At 37.1% G+C, this 23,495-nt stretch overlaps 3 protein-coding genes and 1 long non-coding RNA gene across 5 annotated transcripts in view; 1 reads left to right on the top strand and 3 right to left on the bottom strand.

Annotated features, from left to right (window-relative positions):
* Positions 1-120: 120 nt before the first annotated feature.
* Positions 121-2,997, bottom strand: LOC128027530 (complement C1q tumor necrosis factor-related protein 2). The gene is made up of 3 exons (XM_052615230.1): positions 2,647-2,997; positions 2,128-2,384; positions 121-1,866 (listed from the first exon to the last, which is right to left on the bottom strand). Exons 2-3 carry the CDS (start codon positions 2,369-2,371, stop codon positions 1,268-1,270), a joined length of 843 nt encoding a protein of 280 aa, XP_052471190.1. The 5' UTR covers positions 2,372-2,384; positions 2,647-2,997; the 3' UTR covers positions 121-1,267.
* Positions 2,998-3,193: 196 nt separating this feature from the next.
* On the bottom strand, positions 3,194-7,908 carry LOC128027529 (pre-mRNA-splicing factor SLU7-like). 2 transcript variants are annotated; one of them, XM_052615228.1, is made up of 16 exons: positions 7,817-7,908; positions 7,289-7,464; positions 7,002-7,155; positions 6,834-6,914; positions 6,137-6,301; positions 5,994-6,062; positions 5,817-5,852; positions 5,579-5,704; positions 5,245-5,342; positions 4,877-4,944; positions 4,624-4,763; positions 4,365-4,526; positions 4,155-4,259; positions 3,999-4,073; positions 3,782-3,895; positions 3,194-3,677 (listed from the first exon to the last, which is right to left on the bottom strand). In XM_052615228.1, the coding sequence occupies exons 2-16, from the start codon at positions 7,444-7,446 to the stop codon at positions 3,498-3,500; spliced, it is 1,731 nt and encodes a 576-aa protein (XP_052471188.1). In that variant the 5' UTR covers positions 7,447-7,464; positions 7,817-7,908; the 3' UTR covers positions 3,194-3,497. The 2 variants fall into 2 exon arrangements, with proteins under 2 accessions (XP_052471188.1, XP_052471189.1); XM_052615229.1 differs by having other exon boundaries at positions 7,771-7,900.
* A 2,333-nt stretch (positions 7,909-10,241) lies between these two features.
* Positions 10,242-16,956, bottom strand: LOC128027526 (fermitin family homolog 3). Its single transcript, XM_052615225.1, has 16 exons — positions 16,938-16,956; positions 16,258-16,330; positions 15,501-15,625; positions 15,088-15,321; positions 14,864-14,980; positions 14,066-14,234; positions 13,889-13,991; positions 13,690-13,797; positions 13,441-13,569; positions 13,274-13,320; positions 12,897-13,021; positions 12,407-12,513; positions 11,614-11,829; positions 11,374-11,498; positions 11,045-11,186; positions 10,242-10,581 (listed from the first exon to the last, which is right to left on the bottom strand). The coding sequence occupies exons 3-16, from the start codon at positions 15,622-15,624 to the stop codon at positions 10,402-10,404; spliced, it is 1,926 nt and encodes a 641-aa protein (XP_052471185.1). The 5' UTR covers position 15,625; positions 16,258-16,330; positions 16,938-16,956; the 3' UTR covers positions 10,242-10,401.
* Positions 16,957-17,713: 757 nt separating this feature from the next.
* The window catches only part of LOC128027528 (uncharacterized), a 57,197-nt gene continuing 51,415 nt past the window's right edge, over positions 17,714-23,495 (top strand). Inside the window, exons 1-3 of the long non-coding RNA XR_008186750.1 lie at positions 17,714-17,779; positions 18,128-18,220; positions 18,434-18,531. This is a non-coding gene — a long non-coding RNA (uncharacterized LOC128027528). The remainder of the gene's footprint in view (positions 17,780-18,127; positions 18,221-18,433; positions 18,532-23,495) is intronic.

The following is a 23,495-nucleotide window of genomic DNA, read 5'->3' as shown; positions in this document are numbered from 1 at the left end:
GACGTATGGAAATTACAATAACACGTCATCATTGACGTACATTGTACGATTTTCCAAGCTCAAACGCACATTCCGTATTTGAATAAATTATTTTCTAATAATCGTGGTACATAAGAAATACTCTAGAGACCTCTATGAATGAACAGACAGAATTACATCTTAAAGAAATGCTGTCGTTCTGTTAAAATATGTACATTTTAAAAGTGTGTGCACTGTACATGTATTGATATTGTAGTGGGATACGTTATATGAGGGAAAGATTTCTGTATGATACAAATAATGCATAATCATAGTAACATTACATAACCTGTCACATGAGAGTTCAAAGGCTCAACAACTCTACACTTTTGTGTAAATAGTGGTTTTACACATTAACCTATATTGATAAGATGATGACAGCAGCGTGATTGGCTGCTATTTTTGGACAAAATTATACTTGGAAAGGAGGGTTTCACAGATCTCCAATAACAGCATGTTTCAACAAGACAAGGTCTATTAAACCTTTGAACCATAATACAAGATTAGATTATGGGAATAGTAAATAAACAATAGAAATGAGGGGGTCATTGACAAAACAATCTTGTAGAAGATCAAAAGTCATATGTGACTAACAACATAGTGTACAACGTGGCTAGAAGTCCCTTGGGGTAAAAGGTCTTCCTGATTATTGGGGGCCTAAGACTGAGGTAAAAGTTGCAAAATACTTGAAGTGAGAAAGTATTTTCCTATAATTTATAAGGAATAAATTTGAGTGTTGAGTGTCGTTTATTTCTTGTAAGTCTGTTCATCTTTCTACATGTTCCTTGCCTTGTTTTTTTACATGTTTCTTCCTTGCCTTTCTACATGTTCCTTGCCTTGTCTAATACTGTTGTGGTGGATCTGTAAACACAGGGCTAATTGGGACTATTTGATGTAATATGAAGCAAATGGAATGCTCAATCAGGGTGATTCAGAACTGGTTATCATATTCACTTCATTAAAATATTTCATGTGGAAAATAAAATCTGTTGATTGATTTTATGTAAAAGGCATTTATTCAATTAAAATATTAAATTTTATTGTCTAACGAATCTGATGAGCAGTGTTATTTTAGTATTATTTATATACGGTAGTATTATATATATAGTTTTTATATTTCAAATTTATTATTTATATTTTCATATAAAATGTTTGTAAATACAGGTTATTGGGGGCCATTTTTATCAAATGTATACAAAACAAATAAAACGTTCAATCAGGATGATCCAGAATTGGTCTTCACCTCATTTCAAGCAGCCTGATCAGCAAAAATGAGGAATCCTGTGAAAAGACTGTCTGTCCAGTATGGATCAAAAAACAGTCCATTTTGTTCTGAATAAAAGATCTGAAGCCAGACCTGGTCTCCTTTTTGCAGTCTAAGTATTGTTGATCCTGAGGCCACGTCGTAGTTTCCTGTGTTGGCATCAAATGTTTTGATCTTGTACTGGCCATTCTGGACAAGCCCGATTGCCAGATGTTTGTTAGCCAACGTAATGTCATATGTGAAGTAATACACACCAGGAATCGCACAGTTAAACTTGCCACTGGTGACATTGTAATGGTTACCCTCATTCATTAAAATACGGTTAAAACGAATGGGCGTGTGTTCCTTGGGATAGCTCTTGGTTACCGCTACTGAGAAAGCTGATCGCGCCTCTGCTCCACAGTCACAGCTTCCAGCAGCGCCCGTTTCCCCCACATCTCCCATCTCTCCTTTGATCCCAGGAACTCCAGACACACCAGGTGCCCCTCGCACCCCTTTAAGGCCTCGTGGTCCTGCCTTCCCAACAAGTCCTGGGCGTCCTTGTGGTCCATATTTTCCAGGGTTCCCAGGACGACCCTGTTCACCTGACATTTGAGAATAAAATTCACAAATGTATTTAGTGTATTTAAATTTCTTAAATACAACCTGTCTTATTTTGCAGACAGGTTGTATCATGTATTATGAAACAACTTGCCCATTTTATTTTCATTTTTTGTCCAAATGTGATTTCATATAAAAAAATGACAACTTTAATATTCAACAAAAATAACGCATATTTTAATACTTTGAATGTTATTTTTCATTAATGGCATTATAACTGCAACAGACATGTTCATATGCTTTACCTTTGTGTCCTTTCTCTCCCCTGTCACCATCCTTCCCATCCTGGCCATCAGCACCTGGCATCCCCATCTTGCCTACGTTACCACTGGGACCTGCTGCACCTGGACTCCCTTGAGGACCCTTAGGGCCTGGCAAACTGCAGCTAAGCTGTGATGAATAGATAGTAAAGTTGCGTCCCTTCTTGGACGAGTCTGCAGTCAGCACAGAGAACAGAGACAGCAGGCAAACAGCCAGTAACTGATGCATGATACAGCTGTGCCTGCAAACAGAGCAGATGGGGCCAGATTTTTTTGTTGTAGGGAATTTCCATGAATTTCCTGTATATATACATATACAGAGTCATTCACAGAGATAAGCACCATAAATCACATTATATTCATGCAGGTTGTGAATAATGCAGGTTATAACTTGACTTAGGTCTATTGGTGAACAGTTTTATTTAGTTAGTAAATTTAAGTAACGACCACAGAACACATTTATACAACACATTTAAAGCATGCATTAGAAAAAAAAATCCTCACCAGAGGAATGAGATTGGCGTTGTAATGCAAAGTAGAGGTCCAGCAGCTCTTTTGGCTAAGTCAAAAATGGAGAATATAAACAAGATTTTGAATCGATTTGTATCTTACATGTCCTCCACACAACTTTGCAGGCAAACACCCAGTTTTAGCACGGACATGCTCTGCCAGATAGTTCATCCATGATGTAACTGAACAAAATCGGGGAGGGGATTCGTTTGAAAATTCATCAGACTGTTAAACTGTAGTTCTGCAGCCCACAAATCAATTAAAAAACAGCTTTATATTACACAAAACTACAGCCATGTGAAATGTACTCGTTTACATCACCCACTCTTAACATTTCTGTGTATTTGCAATGTTTTGGATTACATGGCACTTAGAAAAAACCATAACAAGACCAAACATAGCCATGTTCAGGTTTAAATATGTTTAATGTCAACCACTAGTCAGATGATTTTCATTATGAGTCTATTTTAATAACTTGAACATATTTGACAATGGAATATATCTGTTAAATCAAAACAGACGATTGACCAAGCATAACCCATTTGTGATTTATGGGGCACTTTATTATTAAAAGATTAATACAACCATGTACTGTCAAAAAAACAAAACAAATAAAAACACATTATGAAAACATTGAGAAAATACATCTGATTTATTTTGTACTATAATCTGCACAGATTTATATAAAGTATAAAGATGTTAAAACTGAAGGATCTAACAGACTGTGATGTTAATAATATGGAATGTTTCCCATTATTAGCTCAACAGTGGTCTTTTCGTAACACAGATTCAACCGTAACAGATTTTACAAAAACAGTGACTGTGACATCGCTTTATTTTTTCATTCACTGCTTCAGGAAAGGGGCCATGGGGTCATCAGGCCGGTAACGTTTCATGTGGAAGGCTTCCATCTCCTCCTCTGTGGGTTCACGCACTTCTTTTAAGCTGTTGTACGGCCGCTTCCTCTCGTCGAGCTGCATAATTACAGCCAACTGCTTCAGCCTCTGCTCCTCTGCACTCAATGCCTGCACAAAAAGACACAATATTTTCTTTTACAACAGGCTCTGTAGAACACTGATGCATCTGAATATGAAGATACGAATTTGTGTGGCAGGAACAGCCCATCCACCTTCTTCAGCTTTTCTGTCTTTTTTGCTTCGTCGTCCTCATCACTGCTGTCAGAATCTCTATGTTTCTTGCTCTTTTTCTTCTTTTTCTTGTCTTTCATTTTTTCCTGGTGCATCTGTGAATTAAAAAAAAAAACATATTAGTGTAATACAATCATCTACCTTCCATGTTCTTCCACTGAAATCATATCACAAAAGAAAGGCGGCTGTAAAATGTACCTGTAAAAGTGTCATTGGTTCTTTACTCGTTTGGGCCTCCTCTCCATCATCTTCAAATGGAACACAAGAATTGCTCTGAAAAAAAAAGGAGACAATTTGTTTTTAGAAGAGATTTGTGTTGGATAAAATGTAAATTTGGATAAATTTGATTCGCACCACTACTTTCTTGCCAGCTTCTCCTGTACAGTAACTTTGCTTCACCATCGAGTGGCAGCATTTGTAACCCCAAAGGCCATCTTTCCAATACGATCCCCAGATACACTGCAAAACCAAAGGAACACATCTTTAACATTCATAAAACTAATCTATTATTATTATGCCACTTGTCCTGTTATGTAGCACTTCCATTAGTGCCAGCAAACTAACCGTGTGGTTATTAATGAGCACATCCTCCTCATATTTGGAACATGCCACAGCCTTCTCCTGTCCTTTCAACACAGCCCCATGACGAGAATACTCCACATACTCCTCTGTCTGAGCCAGCAGAAGCTCTCGTGGAGGGGCGTCCAAGTGTTCCTCCCCACCATACTGCAGAGAAGTGCGACATGAAGCCATCAGTACACCGAGCAGAGGATGAAAGACGTTTTGCTATGTGTAAAAAAAAAAAGGAGATTCTAAACCGTACCCTTTCCAAAATACTCTCTTTCTGTTTCTCTTTGAATTCATCCTTTTTGACTCTGTAGGACTGATGGAGAAGCTCCAGCTTGGTGGGATCTGCCTGGAGGTGCACTTCAGATCCCTTCTCATAGGCTTCCCAAGCAAAGACTGCAGAGAAGACACACAAAACAATGTTAGACCAACAGGAACTGAGAGTCTGGAGCCCACATTTAACGTCAGGTAGAGAGGAGTTTATGTATGAGTTGACAAAGACTACTCACGCTGTGTCTGGGCCATGGAAATGGTGTCTCCAGAGTAGCGCACAAAGTTGTCTCCAGCGTAGCCCACCCTAACGAACCAAACACATCCTTTTAAAGACAGGCAGAGACAACTACAGAAAGAGACACTCAAGGACTGTGTGATTAAGTGTGATGACTTGAAATGTAGTAAGCATAAGAACATCCGCTTTCTAGGCGTTAAGCAGGCTTTGTTCATCAACTTAATTAGATCTACTTATGCCTTGATTAGTAGTGAACAATGTGTGTTGTAACCCCTACTTAGTACACATTCTGCAAGATTTCTGCAAGAAGCCTGTAACGTCCCAACGTTTCCCTTGATTGAATGCACAGAAAATGAGAAAAGCACCTACTCTTCTGGAGTCTTTCCAGCGTTGGAGTATGGGTTCTCTCTCATAGCTCGAGTCTTGGGATCGTAGTATGCTGAATTTGGATCCAGATTCCTGAGATACTGTAAAGTAAGTTGGGAAAAACATGATACATCAGACTGTGGTAAAAATATTCATGTGTAATCTTATGCTACTACAAATCCTGATGATAAGACCATAAGATTTTATAAGTGACTTTATTAACGCAGCTGCCAATCAATCAATAAATAAATAAAATGCACATATTTCTAGAAAAACAAGTAGCGTCATGCCTTTAAGTAACATTGATTGGTTTGCAAAACTTCAGAGTTATTTTTACCTTAGCGATGTCCTCCCGGATTCTCAGGTTTCTAACTGTGATTCGTCTCTTGGAATCAAAGTTTTGTCCAGGCATGTCGAAGTCATCAGCATATTTGTCGTCATCCTCATCTTCACTGCTGTGGTCCTGGACAGGGTGAGGAAAAAATTTGAACTGAGTGAGTGAAGTGGCTTTATGATTTGAGTTTTATTTTATAGTCTACAAAGTGCATAAAGATTCATCTGAATATGACATTTACCTGTGCTGCATCATCGATAAGATGCCTCCTTGAGTTCTAGATATAAGACATACTGTTTAGTAACACAAAGGTAATACATAAAAGGTTGTGACAAACATTAACCATTTTTAGAAATCACACAGCTAGAAGAGGAATGTAGAAAAATACCAAGAAAAAGATTTAATTTTGAATACTTACAGCTTGATCTATTAATTTACCAGAAGCTAACTCCTCCTGGAGTTTCTGCGCTTTGAGAGTGCGTTTAGCCTGTCACAAAAAAAATAGCTTAGCTGCATAATAAAATAAACAAATACACATAAATATCCAACAACATGACTTACCAGATCAACTTTTGCATATTCCTCTACAATGCGCGTGTGCTCATCGGGATCATAGCCATTCCAGCGATCTCTCTTTCCATCATAATCCATTGAGAGCTGGATCTGTTCATGCTCATCTGGTGCCAAGCCTGTGCCAGAAAACTTTGCTCCAACTTTTCTGGGTCTCTATCAAAATCATTTTTTGCACACATTGTAATCAAAAATTAAAATGCAGGTTTTATTTCTAAAATCAATAACGACCAAAAGTTTGGGGTCTGTAAGATTTTAAAATTTTTCTAAAAAGAGTCTCTTATGCGAATCATGGCTGCATTTCTTTGATCAAAAAACAACAACAACAAAAACAACAAATCAACAAGAGTAAACATTTTTTGTACTATTTACAATTTAAATAACATTTAAAGTTTTCTATATTAAAGTATACATTTCTAATTATGACACAATTAAGACACATTTCTAATTAATATCAATGCTGATCTTTTATAACATTATTAATGAATTTACTGTCACTTTTGATCAATATAATGCATCCGTGCTGAATAAAAGCATTACTTTCTTTAAAATATATCTTACTGAGCCCAAACTTTTGAACAGTAGTATATACTGCACAGTATTAGATCGAAATAGTATGATCGTATAATAGAAAGAGCATTACTAACATACAACAACGCCATCATAACACATTCTATGAACTAGTTACCTCCATACAGTCCTTCTTCTTATGAGTCATGGCACCACAGTTTTCACATGCTCCCTTTCTGTATTTTGTGCTGACTGATTTCTAGTTGACAGGGAGGCAATGAAAAAGGGTTTAGACACTAAATCACTTTTTATAACATATGACTATTTGGGTAGATGTAGTGCTTACTTCTTGTACACCTCTTTTGTACCAATCTCCGATGGGTGTAAACTGTTTCTCGCTCTCTGTCTGGGGTCTCTGGTGCTTGAGGGTGGGTCTCTTTGATGGGTCGATGTACCAAGGGACAGATGAGATGTACTGTGGAATATGAGGGTTGATATCCCTGGTAACAAAATATTAACGGTCAGGAAACGTTATGGCATAAATGATAAAAACATTAACACCTTTTTTTTTTTATTAAAGTTTTATATGTATGAATGAACAGTTATGTATTACGTTCATCTGCAAAAACATACTTTCCTTCCTCGTCAACTTCAGCCGGAGCATTTCCTAACTTTCTCTGTTCTTCCAGCTCTTTTTTCTTCCTCCAGTCTTCTCGGGTCATTTTCTTTGGCTCTTCGAGATCTACGATCCCCTCCGACACTTTAACGCTGCCCTCCTCCTTCGACATCATCTTCAGCTAACCTTACACCTAACAGAGATCACGATCGGAGATTCAAGATATCAATTCGAAACAAATCATTCGGAATGTGAAAAACACACACAAACAAAGACAGAAATCATTATTACATAAAAAAATATGATAAAATAAAGAAAGAAAGAAAAAATCTGCTGAAAGAGTAGAAATGCATAATTAACATAGAAACCAGACGGTTACGATATCTTAACGTTAAGTATAATTTACAGCAACTTTTGTATTTGACGTAGATTTAACTTGAAAAGTTATAGCAAATATCGCTGATACGTCAGGTTTTAAGTAAATAAGCTACTAATTTACCTGCTGTTTGGTAAAATAAAAAAAAACGATCATAAATGTTTTCCACCTTGATCTGTAGGAAGCTCGAGAGTTGTTTACAAGCGTGTGTTACACGGGGACGACTTCCGGGTGACGTCTTCTTCGCTATGACGTGCTGCATGTATTTGTCTGAGTGTCGCCCTCAGCTGGACTGAAGAACTTTTTTTTTTTTAATGCTTAATTTAAAGTGAAGTGACGTGACATTCAGCCAAGTATGGTGACCCATACTCAGAATTTGTGCTCTGCATTTAACCCATCCGAAGTGCACACACACAGAGCAGTGAACACACACAGACACACACTGTGAACACACACCCGGAGCAGTGGGCAGCCATTTATGCTGCGGCGCCCGGGGAGCAGTTGGGGGTTCGATGCCTTGCTCAAGGGCACCTAAGTCGTGGTATTGAAGGTGGAGAGAGAACTGTACATGCACTCATCCACCTACAATTCCTGCCAGCCCGAGACTTAAACTCACAACCTTTTGATTGGGAGTCCGACTCTCTAACCATTAGGCCACGACTTCCCATAACAATACATAACAAGACAGGGAACCAACAATGTAAGACACTTTCATATTGACCAGCACAGAGTTTACATTAAAGAGAAAAAAGAAAAAAAATAAATAACATAAAACAAAAACACAATAACAAGGAGGAAGGATGAAACCAAAATTGTAGTCGATGAAGTTATTTAATTAAAAAAAAAAGAAAAAAAAAAGATATTTTTACAAAGAGAAGCATAACTTTTCCGATTTTCGATTAAGTTTTTTGAGACATTTTAAGCTCTGAAACATTTTAACAAACTCACATAAGAATATATTGAAGGAAGGTTTACATTTTTTCCATTTACAAGTATGTATATGATATTTACTCATCAACAAAACAAAATTCACAACATCAGAGAAGGATGAATTTAAATCACATTTAAAAAAGAGCACATCTTGCTGGGTTATAGGAGAAACTGTCTACATTTTTACTGACAACCAGCTATGTATATCAAACAAAAATTTAGAAGAAACCTCACAGTAAAAGAAAAGGTGATGAATTGTTTCAGGAAATCAAGAGCAGAGACCACAAGGATCCACATCGAAATAAAATCGTTTTTGTATAAAGTCACTAACTGGATATATCCTAAACATAATTTTATAATGAGTCTCCTTGACCTTTGGAGCAACTGGGTAAGCCATATAACGGGTAAAAGCTTTGTCCCTTACTGAGGTTTCAACATCTCCCAGAAAATAACATTTATAATCACCAGTGATGATACGTTGAAATTCTTTATAAATAAGTTTGTCATTACACTTATATTCTAAGAGGTCAACATTACATATTTTCAAAGAGGGAAGAGAAACTACTGGTCTAGATAAAAGATCAGAAAAACTACTTTGGATTATTCTTAACAATCCAGTAAGTATAGCATTGCATAACACTGAAGAACAGATTGACTTCTAGACTCTTTGGCTGGACTGAAAGACTGGAAACTTAGTCAGACCCTGACACTTCTAGTGAACTGAGCAGTGGGAGTTGTTTCAGAAACCTGTTTGAGGAAGTTTAACATTTTCACATGGTAGCTATTATTTATTCTTCATAATTACAAATGCTGTATATGGGTATAAAAAGTCCATGCTATTCTCCTCCTTGGATGAGAACAGCCCATATACCAAATTACACTTTTTTTATTTAGCTTGAAAGAATTTAGCAGATTAGTGATTTAGCACTTACTCTTATCCAAAGTGAAATACAAATATGGAAATCACAATGGGTATGGATACAGATAAAAATAAAAATAAAGTAACACCAGAAAAAAACCCAACCTACAAAATAATGCAGAATCTTACCACATTGTTTGTAGATTTTAGGTCTTTTTAATTTTTTTTTAAATTTTTTATTTTTGGTTGAGAGTGATTTGAAATTACTACTAGAAGCTCATAAACTTGGCTGTACATACACACACTCAAATAGTAAAAACAAATTTCATGATTTAAATGAATATAATGTTGTACCATAATGTTTAGTATTACGCACAGTATTTGAACACATGATGTTTCTTGTGAATAATGGAGAATCAGCAAGGCTGTGGACTCATCAGGAGAATGCAGAGATGGCACTTTGTTAACTCAATACTAAACTCTCCCAACCATTTAAAAATAACCCTGGTGCAGTAACTGAAACTCTGCTGGACAGAGATAGGAAATTGTGAGCTATTGACTAATAGTCCATTGTCTGGTCAGACAATGATAGTGGTTTCCTGAGCTGTTACTCACATGAGATGACAGAAATACAGACACCCTAATGACAAAATTCAATACTGATAGATAGTTTTCAGACATTTGAAATTGTTAATTTTGTTATTTTTTACTGTTATGCAGTCATATATTAAGTGTGATGGTTGATACAGACTTATTACATGTGTGTGTAACGTTATTGAAAGCATCAAGAGACATTTAGACATTCTTAATTCAATGCTTGGATATTGATCACTAAATAATGACTCGTTGAAAACAAGCAAAACAAAGGGTCAGATGCTGTGCAGTGCTAACAATGAATTATTATCATTTTCCTCCATTTGTAGCTTCAGTAATGTTTTTTTCCTCTGTAAGTCATTGTTTGGTGCTCAGAGAGCGTCGTGGCCGCCGGTGAGTTTGTGGAAGAGCTGCTCGTCCAGTGTGTCACTTTGCTGTCGGGAGCGAGTGGACATGAAGATGTATCCTCCAATGTATTCGTGCACAACCTTACAGTCTGCGTTCACACAGCTGAATGCTATGTTAATGTTTCCGTCGAATTCAATCGCCATCTACAATAGAGACAGACAGGTGTTGATGATATAAATGACTGAATTTCTAAGTGAAAAGTGTATTATATAAGATGTGTCATAGCACATACACTACCATTCAAAAAGTTTTTAAAGCCATAGGTAAGATGTTTCTCATCCAAGGCTGCGTTTATGTAATTGTAAATGTAATTTATTCCTGTAATGTCAAAGCTGAATTTTTAGCATCATTACTCCAGTCTTCATTGTCACATTATCCATCAGAAATCATCCGAATATGATGATTTGGTGCTCAAGAAACAAATCTTCTATAATGTTAAAAAAACAGTTGAACTGCTTCATATTTGTTGAGTGTGTTTTACTGACCCAAACTTTTGAACAGTAAGTCTGGGATAAATTGCGTAGGGCAAGAATAAAGGCTCCTTCATTTAAATGAAATGTATCACACAGTTATTATCATTTTTATCATACTTTTAGTGAAACCTACCTGTCGTATATCCCAATTAACATTCCACTGTCTCATATTATTATAACGCCAAGTCTTCACCACATCGCCGATTCCCAGGTCTATACGGATTAGACGGTTGTTAGCGATGCCCAGAACTTCGTCCTTACGACTGCCCTTAAACCTGAGAAACAAGTGTACTGTGAAGCTTGATCACCTTCGATGACAATTATAAAATAAATATTTTGTGTTTCCACATATCATAGTATACCTGCTGTTTCCTAAAGACCCCTACAAGTGCATGCAAGCTTGTTTAAAAGGTACATCATGAGCTGACCATGTTTTTGTGCCTCTAGGGTTAGTCTATTTACCTGACCATGAAGTAGGAAGTTCCAAAATCAGGCAGAGCTTGCCAGATCTGCAGGAACCTCAAGATGGCAGACGTCAAAGAGAGCTGGGCGACATTCTGATAGGCCTCCAGGATACGAGGGGTTAACTGAAAAGAACAAGAAGAGGTGAAGGCTTCACAAACACTGAATAGATGAAGTGAAACAAACATTGCAGTGCATTGTACAATATGAAATAACTCACAAGTTTCATGGTCACTCTACCTGTTTGGGCTTGTATTTCTTATGGTATCTGGGCGAGACGAGGCCGAGTGTGTTGATGCTGTCGTCAGTTTGTGCAACAGGAGCTGCAGAGCTGGAACGCTGCATTGAAAGGAACGTCTGGATGTTCTTTACTTCATTCTGATACGAGATGTCCAATAATGTCAGGCCTTTGGATGCCAGCTTACAGGCAGCCATCCACTGAGAATACTGCTTCTCCTGATTCAGTAGGGCAGGTGGGAACAAAAAATTATATTTGTTAAAAATAGACTATTTGTTTTTAATCTTGAATACTTTCATTGAAAAGCATGCATTAAAATTATCAACAGTGGCATTAAATACTTTTACATTGCAACAAAAATGTCTATATCGAATATTTCTGCTCTTTTAGACTATTTATCAACGAATACTAAAAATGTATCATGGTTTCCACATAAAATATTAAGCATTACAATATATTTTCAATACTGAAAAGCAGGAGATCAACATTTAAGAATGATTTCTGGAAGATCATGTGACACTGAAGAATTTCCATAACAGGATTTTTTTTTATATATTAAAATATAGGTCCAACTTTATATTAAGTGCCCTTAACTACTAACATCAAAACATAAGTACAATAAGTACTGTGTTTATATTCTTTTGCAAAGCACTTTTGCTGCTATTCAGGTGGGATATTAATATAAAGTGGGACCAAAGTATAAAAAATTATTTGAAAATGAAATAACATTTCACGGTATTACAGTTTTTGCTGTTTTTTGATCAAATAAATGCAGCCTTGGTGACAATTCCATACATTTTCACATCGCAAGTAGATTTCATTCATGCCTTCTGGTGCAGGAATGAGGAGTCTGATACAGAACTTCTGGCCTGCTAAACTGACATCTGGGGCAACCTCACAGCCTAAAGAGAAGCAGATGTGTTTCAGATAACATGGCCTAGACTGATGAGTGTGTACTTTGGTTTCAGCCTTGTCTGAGGTGTGAAAGCATATTCACACATGTTACAAGCACAGTGCAGAAATGGCTCAATGAAACATACATATATGCATACATAAAGACCAAAGCAAAACATTGTTTTTTAAACTTAACAAGGGCAGGGGATTTATCTGATTTATCTTACTTTAACAAATAGATTTTATCATTGAAGTATTAGTTATCTACTTATCTTAGTTTTTGTTCTCTTTTTCTACTGCAGCATGTTCAGTTCACTCAATCACTTTCATCTGATTCTCTCATGTAGCAAAATTTCAATATTGGGTTAAAATAAAATAAAATAAAAATGACCTTTCAGGTTCAGCTGTTGAATGGGCTCTCCAAAGCGGTCCTCGCTGCTTTTATAATAGGAGATCGATGTGTCCTGAAATTTGCACCAGTATTGCTTGTAACCCTTGAGAGTTAGTCTCTTAGGCCTGCAGGGTGGAAATGATTAATTATCAAATGATTATGCACTTTATTTTAGTTATTTTATCTTTATTTGAAATTTTTTGGCTTAAAATGTTAAAAAGGATAACAAGTTTTATCCAAAATTTTTCAAACTTGTTGTTTCTTTGCAATTGTTTTTGAAATTTACTAGAGATTTATGAGTGAAAACTGATTCTAAACCAACATAAAAAATAAAAATAAAAAAATTCAGCAGACTTGGCCAAAGGAAAGAACCTTACCGAAAAATTTTCAAATAGTCATTCAGCTCTGGAGCAGTCATGTTTTCCTGTGAAAGTAAATCCGATTTTTACTGACAGTACTTCTGATACCTTTGAGTCTGTCTCTGCAATTCAGTCTCCATGTGCCTTTTTTGCTGTTCTGTTAAAACAGAGAATGTGTCTCTCACCAGCATGTCTGTGCTGTTGCTATCTCCCACCATCTTGACCTCCAGAGATTTCAGGGCAGACTCCAAGTCATCCATCCCTTGACAGGAAGACACCATGTCCTGAGACAAGGACAGTTTTCCTATGTGGTACTGAATAAGAAAGTAGGAAATAGAGGTAAATGCCTTATTGTATAATCCTTTAATGCTAACATCAATTTTACTAATCTGTTTTATAGTTTTCATGGCAGTATTACTTGTTATGTTTTCTACCTGCAGGGCGCCAAACAGCATCATTTCCTCTTCTGTGCAGTCTATGTCCTCCAAAAGTATAGCCCAGCGAGCTTGTTCATACAACTGCGTCAAACGCACTGCATCATACTACAGCAAAGAGAGAATCGATTTTAATTTCTTGACTCTTATAAACTTTGTCCTTTGTCCACACATGGATGCCCAAACCAAACAGCCCTACCTTGGGATCCATATCATGGAAAGTGTAGTACTTGAATCGAAGCCATAGTTTGTCATTCTCTTGAATTCCCTGCTGCATTAGTGAACGAGATGAATCCAGCCACCTCCAGGGAACAGAAGAGCATTTATATTAAGGATGAAATGTGCATTATGTTATCATTTTGTTTCTCTGCTGTACCTGGTGTTAATGTGTGTTTTGTCCACCACACTGGCTGGCCGGTAGAGTCTAGCGATGGCTTCAGGAGCAGGTGAGGGCAAGCTGACAGACAGCATTTTATACACAGCCTCGGTCTTCGGAGAGTCAGCAAAATGAGCCGGCATGCCATTGTACAGAGCTTGAACAGAGCCTACGTTCAGATAAAATCCACTTTAAACTAAAATACTGTGACCACAGTGATAACTGTGTGTTATTATTATTACATTTAGGCCTATGCCATTCCAGTTTGTGGTCAGTAAGTATGTTTGTAATACTTTTATTCAGAGAGGATGCATTAAACTGATCATAAGTGACAGTAAAGACATGTATACTGTTACAAAATATTTATATTTCAAATAAATCATGTTCTTTTAAACTTCCTATTCATCAAAAGAATACTCAAAAATGTGTCACAGTTTCCACAAAAAATATAAAGCAGCACAACTGTTTTCATCACTGGTAATGAGAAATGTTTCTTGAACAGCAAATCAACATATACGAATGATTTCTGAAGGATCCTGTGACACTAAAGACTAAAGCAGACATGGCTGCTGAAAATTCACCTTTGAAATCAAAGGAATAAACTACATTTTAAAATGTATTAAAACAGTTTTTTAAACTGAAAACTAAAAAAAAAATAGTTTTTAATGTATGTTCAATAAAAAAATAGTTTTATTCAAGTCAATGCAGCCTTGATGTGCATGCACTCTTGCTGACTCCAGTGACTCCTTGCTGAACAGCAGTGTATTTAAAACTTTTTTTATGTGTTATTTTGCCCACCTGCGGTTAGAGGAACATCTGTAAGATCATACAGCTCTTCTGAGGAATCTTTGTCCTTCTTTTTCTTTTTCTCCTCTACAGGACGGAGCAAGGAGAGCTCCTCTGGGTGACGTAAATCTAAAAGCAAGAAAGATTCGTTTTGGAAGTAGAAACCTGAAACTTAGTAACAGATTGCATATAGAGAGGGTGCTGGATTCTTGCTGGAGTCTTGATCCTTCACTTACTAAGAACCCTGCAGATGGCCATGACTGTGCGAAATACAGGACTGGAGAAACAGGCTCGCATTTTCAGCGTCACCCCATTCGGCAAGCCCAGTCGCAGAGCCTTGTGCTGTGGGGTGAAGACGAGGCGAGCGTCTGCGTGTACCCCACATTTGTCCAGTGTCCAGCCGGTCCTCAGCAACCACTGCTGCTTCTGCTCCCACCACAGAGCATGGTCGGACCAGTCCTTCTTCAGGTCTAGAAATAAGACACAGGAACATTTCACAGGGTGAATAAAGATTTAGGAACCATACTTAATTCTAATCAGTTTACACAAATATGGGACTTTTGTTTTGTTTTGTGTTGTTGAAAAAAAAAAATGGAATGGATATTTTTATTAGCAAATATAATATAAGAGCATCTTGAGCATGACTCACTGGTCTGCTCAACTAATTTGAGAAAAACTCCTCCAATGTGCAGGTCAGAGGTCACACTGATTTGGATGGGCGGGGCATCAGGACCAAGATCCTCCACTGTGACTGTAAGGTCCCACGCTGCCATTCTGTAGCAGAGAGATCCCACAAATATGGTAAAAAGGAGGTTTAATCAAACATAAGATTACTGAACAGATCGTGTACTAGAAGTATCAAATGATTATCCTAGTTAAGTTTAGAAGCTGATACTTCCAGTTTCTATGAATCACATGGAACCACATTTCCTCTTTTGGTCAAGCATCTAATCCATCAGTGCATGTAATGGGGTGTGTTGGGTTATATTGGGCGTGTGTGGGATAATTCTGAATAGTTAACTGAAACTAAAAACTGGAATGGAGCCAAACTCAAGAAACGTAATAAAATAATACTGAACAACTCAACTTCATGTCTTTTTAAACTGTGACATAAATGTAATTTAAACCCCACAATAAAATATGTTTACGTAGACACAACAAGGCATAATAAGGCAATGTGTAACACACTCCTTTAGATAATATACAGTTTATATAAATCAAATGCTTTAGATGTCATTCAAAAACCTTAATATTGAATTATATTGTACATTTCTATTCTAAATGACCAACCATTTGTTCATGATATGAATTAAAGTCACTTATTTAATTTGAACTGTTATCATTTTAAATGACTCATTATTAATAGATAAAACATTAAATGAAAAAAAATATATATAATTTTTTACCTTTTCTGGTTTCTCTGGATTAGCTGATGATAGTGTCTCCCTCTTGTGCGGTCAGTTAAATGCTGGTAGGTCTCTTTAAGAGATACACAGACAATCAGACACTAATATGGACAAGACCCCTCTGCTGTGTAAAATCAGTTGTGGTTTTTCATGGTATGTCAGAGCTGACACAAAAGGGTGTTCCTCTTTTGTCAGCTTCCGTGTTACAGATCTGTGTTGTTTTCACACTAAATGTTCTTTTGCACGAGACAACAAAAAACAGGCACTTAGAATCATATGATCATTACAAATAGAGTCAAAGAGACAGCTGAGTGTAGGAATTATGTATTGATGTTTTTCACAGTGTAAAATGGTGCTATACTCAAATTACTGATTTTATTATTGAAACAATATGAAAGAGAGGCAGTTTTTATTTAGCAAACATCACACAAAAGAAGAAAAAAGAAAGATGTAAACATCTTAATCTAAATCTGTTTTATATTAACTGAGAGTAAAGATTTGTATGAATTATGAAATATTATTGAAGTTTAAAATTCTTGTCTTCTATTATAATATATTTTTTAAAACGTAATTGATTCCTGTGATGGAAAAGCTGAATTTTCAGAAACCATTACTCCAGTCTTCAGTCTTCATGATATAACTAATACCGATAAAAAGTTTAAGAAACTAAAAATACTGACCAGCAAATAAATTCGTATAAATTTGAATCCAAAACCCGAACTTTCATAAAACTTCATGGTCAACTGTGTCAAACCCAGATTATTAGCAATAAGACATCTGGACTAAAACATAGCTCTTTCGCCGTTTTGCCGCTAGATGTCAGTAAAGGCTGAATGATGTTGATCCGGGACAGTCCAAATAACAGAAGCGCTTGCGATTGAGTTCATGGACCCCTGCATTTTGGTATAGTCCCATTTGCTTTCATTGTATCAGACGGTTGAGTGTCAACTTCAATATTGAGATTTAAAGAAAAAGCTGTAAAACTGCTTTTTACATCTAACTCCAAATCGAAACAAATATAAAATCAAGGCGCAGACGGGAGACATTCGTGCTTTAAACTTTAAATCTGCCAGCTGTCAAGACAGACCAGACTATGGCGTTTCAAGTGTCAAACTTGCTGCTCGTGTTACGCTCTCCAAAAGCGTTGGGTTGGTATCCAGCGCTGGAGACAGATGTCTGAGTCATCTCAGTTTCATCAGCAGACTTGCACATCGCTCCTCTCATGCTCTGCTGCGCGGGCACAGGCTCTGAGAGTATCAAAGTGCTGCCCTGCCCTCCCCGGGGGTCTTACGTAAAACAGACAGGTGGCAGAAGGTTTCCACGGCCTCAGAGTCCCTTCTCAGGCAGAATGGAGGGACTGTTAACACCCGCCGCGTCACCAGGGTTGTTGTAGGCGCCGTGGGCGTCTCGGGTGCGGTGCTGGCCTCACTGAGCACGGGCACGAGCACGTTCACACCATGAGCGCGCGGCCCGAGCGGAACCTGGATTCTGTCTGAGAGCAGCGACTGGAAAGAGGCGAAGAGTGAGTCCCTCCAGTCCCTAGAGAGTGTCCCAACACACACTTCACTGACAGAGAACCAGAAATAAATATAATTTAACTGAAATAATTAAGAAATATATATTACAGCCATCAGGTTGATCTGAGTCTTCGATCTGACTTTGTGTCACTTTGAGACTCTAATTTTCTAATTACTGTACACTATCTATCTATCTATCTATCTATCTATCTATCTATCTATCTATCTATCTATCTATCTATCTATCAGAATATTTTAATTTATCAATCAATATCACCAGACTGAGCCCTGACATTTCTAAATAAAAATAAAATGACTAGTTTTTATTCATTCATCATATTTATCTTTGGTAGAAAAGCTTTGCTCCATGGATAAAGAGAAGAGGAGGGAAATGTACAGGATTGATTTCATTCCTCTACAGAAGATTTCTGTCTGGAGTCCCTCAGGTGAACAAAACGCACTAAAACACTCATCATGTATAGAAATCAAAAAAGTGAGTCTTTTTGTTTAAATCCTAAAACTATTTAACCTGTTTGGAGTCTATAAGTTCTTAGAAGGATGAAGACATGAATAGATTGTTGTATGAAGAGCAACTTTTATAGGGGTTGCTTGGTGTACTGTCTGTCTAGTGTTAACATTTTTGTGTGCTCCCTCTTCAGTGACTCCTCTTGTAAGCCTCGGTACAAAGTCAGTGAAGAGCTGAATAAGAAAATATCCCTCTTCAGTGGTGACATCACAAACGCAGTCGCCAACACAGGTGAGAATTAAAGTACAGGAAAACTCATAGTCTACATTACCTGGTCTGCCAAACCATTTGATTGTTTCCCAAGAGCGCTTGTGCCCGGCCATATATCATAAACTTATACACACATAACACAGATAACACATAACACAGATTCAGCAGTTTATTGTCAAGATTGTAAGCCCTTGTACACAGCAAAAAAAAAAAAAAAAAAAAAAAAAAAACATTCTCATCTATATTGCTCTTTTTTCTTGTACTATTTTAATAAAAGTTGCATTTAGAAAGAGCAGAAATCATCAGCAGTCCTCATCTGTAGACGTCTTGTCACTAGGTGGAGATGGAGCTTACTGTCTGTGTAGTATCCATTTGTTCCTTATGTAGACACACCTGAAGGTTTCGTAACATTCATCTGCATTTGCCAGTTCGTTCTTGGCAGTTACAGAACAAAGTGACTTTCAGGAACTTCTAAGCTTTTCACATTTGCATCCTTTAAATAGCTAGAGACCAGTCAAGCACTAAAATGAGAGACTAAAATCTCTTTCAGTTGCATCTTAGTGAAGCTGCACCTGCAAGCTCCAGTCAGAATAGCTATATTTAATTTTGCCAAAGGAAACAAGGCTGTGAGGCACAGATTTACAGCATATTCAGTGGGCTATACTGTTGTGTACTTTGCTGTCAGTTGTTCAATACTGAAGTACATCATTCCAAAATATTGATTGTAAAAATTAGCTGTGAACTAAGACTTTAGGACTATCAGTCTTGTTTTCAGTCATGTTAAAATAAATATGTTGTCTGCCCTGACTAAGGTCCATTTTAGGACAGGAAATGAATCATTTTGATAATTAATATACTGCAATTAGAGACAGCATATTCTAGGTATTTAGCATATTGACATTAGCATATTCATACAGTGTTAGAAGAGTGCACAGGTTTATTATTTCTCCATCATCAGCTCTAAGCTGCCATAAAGCAAAGCAATGACTGGTTAATGTTTTAGCAATCATATTACTGCAGAACCGTATGCTTAGCTAGTCGGCCCAATGGAGCTCACATTCAAACCGTATGGAGAGAGATCGTTTTCAGATTTGTTCAGGGCTTGAGCAGAAAGAGAAGAAGTGGGTGAGGAGAAAAAGAAGCTGAAAAGGCAAAGGACTAAGAGTGGATGGAGAGAAAGAGAGGAGTTTGTCAGAGAGGGCATTGATTCATCTCTGCCAGTTGACGCATTGATCGGCTTGCCGTAGGTCCTGGTGTAAAAGTGTGAGGATTAACAGACTGTCATGTGGTCATTCATTTAGAGGTTGGAGTGAACTTCCCAGGACTGCTAAGTGTGCATCTCACTTACCCAAGTGAGTGCAAGCATGTCGTTTAATAGATTTTGCAGGTATAACGACTAACTGAGACTTGCCATGGCACTTGTATACTGTTGTTGTTCTCTTGTTGGTCTGATTGCTTCTGTTGTTCTCATTTGTAAGTCACTTTGGATAAAAGCATCTGCTAAATGATTAAATGTAAATGTAACCAAAAACTATAGAATACCCAAGATGTGTCACTTGTATATATTTTTTTGTTTAGAATGGGGGAAAATTCAACGCTCAATATGGCCACTCTATCAATAAAAGCCCCACCTTTTGAGTAAAAGATGCCATAAGTAATCATTAAAGTCATCGCATCGCATACTTTTTTTAAATGCAAAGAAACAACATTTATGAGAGAGTTGTTGTCAGATTTAATTGGTGATTTCAAATATGAAATTTAATTGTGAGCCTAGTGAACAGTTTTGAAGAATTTTATGTATTCCCATTCAAAGAAATAGGAGTTGCACTCGCATGCCTGAGAGGCGTTTTAAAGAACACCAGTGAGTGAAATGACTTGCCTGAGTCCATTTCACTCAGAAAATATATGGGCCTAGTTTTAAGAATGATGTCATTGTACATAGGCCTATTTATTACACAGTTTTAACAAACTAATTTAATGTGATGTACACTTGTCGGTCATAAATAAATGAAAGATTTCGGCACAAAAACTGGCATAGTTTATCAACTATTTGCATCTATTACATTTTATTTAAATGTGAAGAAAATGTGAAGAAAATTATGCATGTACTGTTCAAAGAAAACCACCCTTACCTTTTTTTATTATAGTGTATATGATTCTGGAATAATGAATTTTACCAGTCATCTTACAAATGTTACAGTGCAGTGATTATTTTGATTCCATTTATCTTTACATTTTAATCTGCAGACGCAGCCAACTAGGGTGAGCAAGATTTTTGGCAAAGGGGCCATATTGGGTTTTAAATGGAGGGTGCAATTATCTTAGATGATGCAATCCTCTTGTATTCTAAAAGCTAAGAATAGTCTATGTACTCATCTTAATAAATGACACACAATTTTCTGAAGCATGTCTTGCTAATGGGGCCACTCAATAAAAAAATAGACAATTTTCACTAGGCATTATTCAATGTTTATTTGACTTCCCTCTACTTTCCTGAGAGTTTATGATTCATATTTACAAAATATTAAACTAAGAGCCTTTGCCTCTTAGAAACTTTATAGTATTCCTAGGTTATAACTATATAGCTATCCTAGGTGTGTTTCACAGAGGAATTGTTATCAAGAGAAAAGTGTCATGCTCATGTGTGCATATTATAGAAAACTATCATGAAAAAACATAATTTTAAGTTAGGTGCTGAGCAGTTGCCCGGATCCAACAAGTGTCACGTAATGTAGTGTTTCATCACCCTGGTCCTGAATCCCCCCCATTGACTGTGTGTTTTGTATATCTGACTTTTCCATTTCAAGTCCTTGAGTCTTTTCTAAAGAGTCGGTGTCTTGAATGCATGTGTTTTTGATTAGGGAGAAATCCAAAATGTGCAGTGTTGGATGTAATCCACAACCAGGGTTGTGAGGTTGAAAGGTATCACTGATAAGCAAGTAGCACCAAGCAACAGCTTTCCTTTGAACAGTATATAGCAGTGGAGATCAATCATCTCCAACAGGCAGTTAGATGTTTGCTGGCACCTTTCAAAGTTGAGTGAGAGAACACGCTCATAGTTGCCATATTGGGTGAACGGAGTAAAATATTGGGCAAGTTGTGCAGGTTTAAATTGAACTGAGCAAAAACGTACAAACTTTGAGAACTCCGTCGATAGGGAGAGTGATGGAGAGGTGGGCTGGAGTGGGGAGGACTGTTTGTCTGTTGTTCTCAATAAAGATTGGATTTACAATAATGCGTCCACCCCCTGTACTCTCTCTCCTCCCTCTCACAGCATTTTACAGCTCTTGGCTCCTGGATCTGCCCTATAAAACACTGTAAACATAAAATCCACAAGCACTTAGAAACTGTCCTTCCCAGAGCAGGGGTGGAGGGAGGGATAAACATCCTTTTTACGTCAATCCACCCATCCGTCTAGTTAGTGCGAGAGGATATACTGTCCTGTACTGGTTTATTAAGTTGCATTGCATTGTGAATAGTGTATTTTGATTAGGTTTGTGAGAAAAACCACATGCCCTTTGTCTGTTTTACAATTGAAAAGTACACAAAAATAATTACTATATATATAGTTATTGTTATTATTATTAGAGTAAGGTTGTGATGTAGGATCATTACCTTGAAACAGAAACAGTGTTGTTTTATGAAGATTATTTGGAGTGTTGCCTCACAATGTTTGCTCATGGGAGAAATTGCATTCGCCCTCCATGTTTATTCATATTCTGCTGGGAATTAAAAACGAGTGTCAGTGTTTGGAGTTACAGATAAGCGATATTGCAGACACTGATACAGAAACGAGTGACACCATGCAGTATAGATTAAAATGGATAATAAGAGTTTATATTAAATCTCTTAAAAATAGAAAAAATGTAACTGGATGGATTTGTTTGAATTTCTTTATTATAAAAAGCAGCAAAAGAAAGTGGATGTGGATGGGCTTAAGGTTACTAGTTTTTTTTTTTTTAAAAAGAAAAAAAAAATCTAAATTTAACTGACTATGGAATAATCTAAAAAGCCCCAAGATGTGTGGCACAGAACTCAATCTTTACCCTTAGCCCGAAAAATAGCCCCACAGACAGATGAGAGAGGCATGGCTGAGGATGAGAATGAATGGACTAATGCTGCATTTCTGCCTGCGCCGTTTTAGCCTTCACTGCCGGGTAAGACGGTATGCATAATTCACACTGATATGTCTTCCTCTCACAGAAAGCTAGTGATATTCACACACCTTTAGCAGGGAGTGTGGATAGCGCCACACAGGCATGTGTAAAATGTGTAGACATCTCTAAATAGGACTGAAAATGCAGCTTATTTGTCAAAGAGCATAAGCCATTAAATCTGTTATCTGTTACAAATGAAGCTCAGCATCCTTAGCTGGTGGTTCAGACCCCTCACACCACCATTTGCGAATTTAAAATGAGTTCACACTGAGAAATCTCACATCTCTCAACATATGCCACATTGTTGCTAATTGGAAATCAAGCTTGTTGGAGGGAAATTGTCACACATGCAACCCTAATAAATTAATTCTGTCTGCGTCAGTGAAATGGCTTTTCTTTTATATAGCGTTTTAGCCAATTTAATTTGGTGTGTTGAATACTGCGGCACTTTGAAAGGATTTAAACATATAGATATAAATTGAATGAGAACTGTTCATATATTTTGGAACGTCCAAAATTCCCAAATGTAGTACCATGATTGAATTCTGTTTGATGCCCAAGGCTTTGGAATCAGCTTTCAGTTACTGGACCTTTAATGATTAATGATTTAGGATAAAAAAAAAAAAAAGATCTAAGCATGTTTGCAGAATGGCAGCCTCATAGCAATTATTTCAGCCCTTGTTAAAGAGCCTCCCACCTATACCATTCTCTTACAATCAATCGCCACTTTAGCTCCAATGAAGGAATGTGAAATTGGCGGTTTCCTCTTAGTCTAATTAGTCTAATTGACCCAATGTGGTAAATGCAGGGAAAAGAGGCATGTGGTTC

Source organism: Carassius gibelio, chromosome A14 (genome assembly GCF_023724105.1).
Source record: "Carassius gibelio isolate Cgi1373 ecotype wild population from Czech Republic chromosome A14, carGib1.2-hapl.c, whole genome shotgun sequence".
Classification (NCBI taxonomy): domain Eukaryota; kingdom Metazoa; phylum Chordata; class Actinopteri; order Cypriniformes; family Cyprinidae; genus Carassius; species Carassius gibelio.
This window is presented reverse-complemented; position numbering and strand designations above follow the sequence as displayed.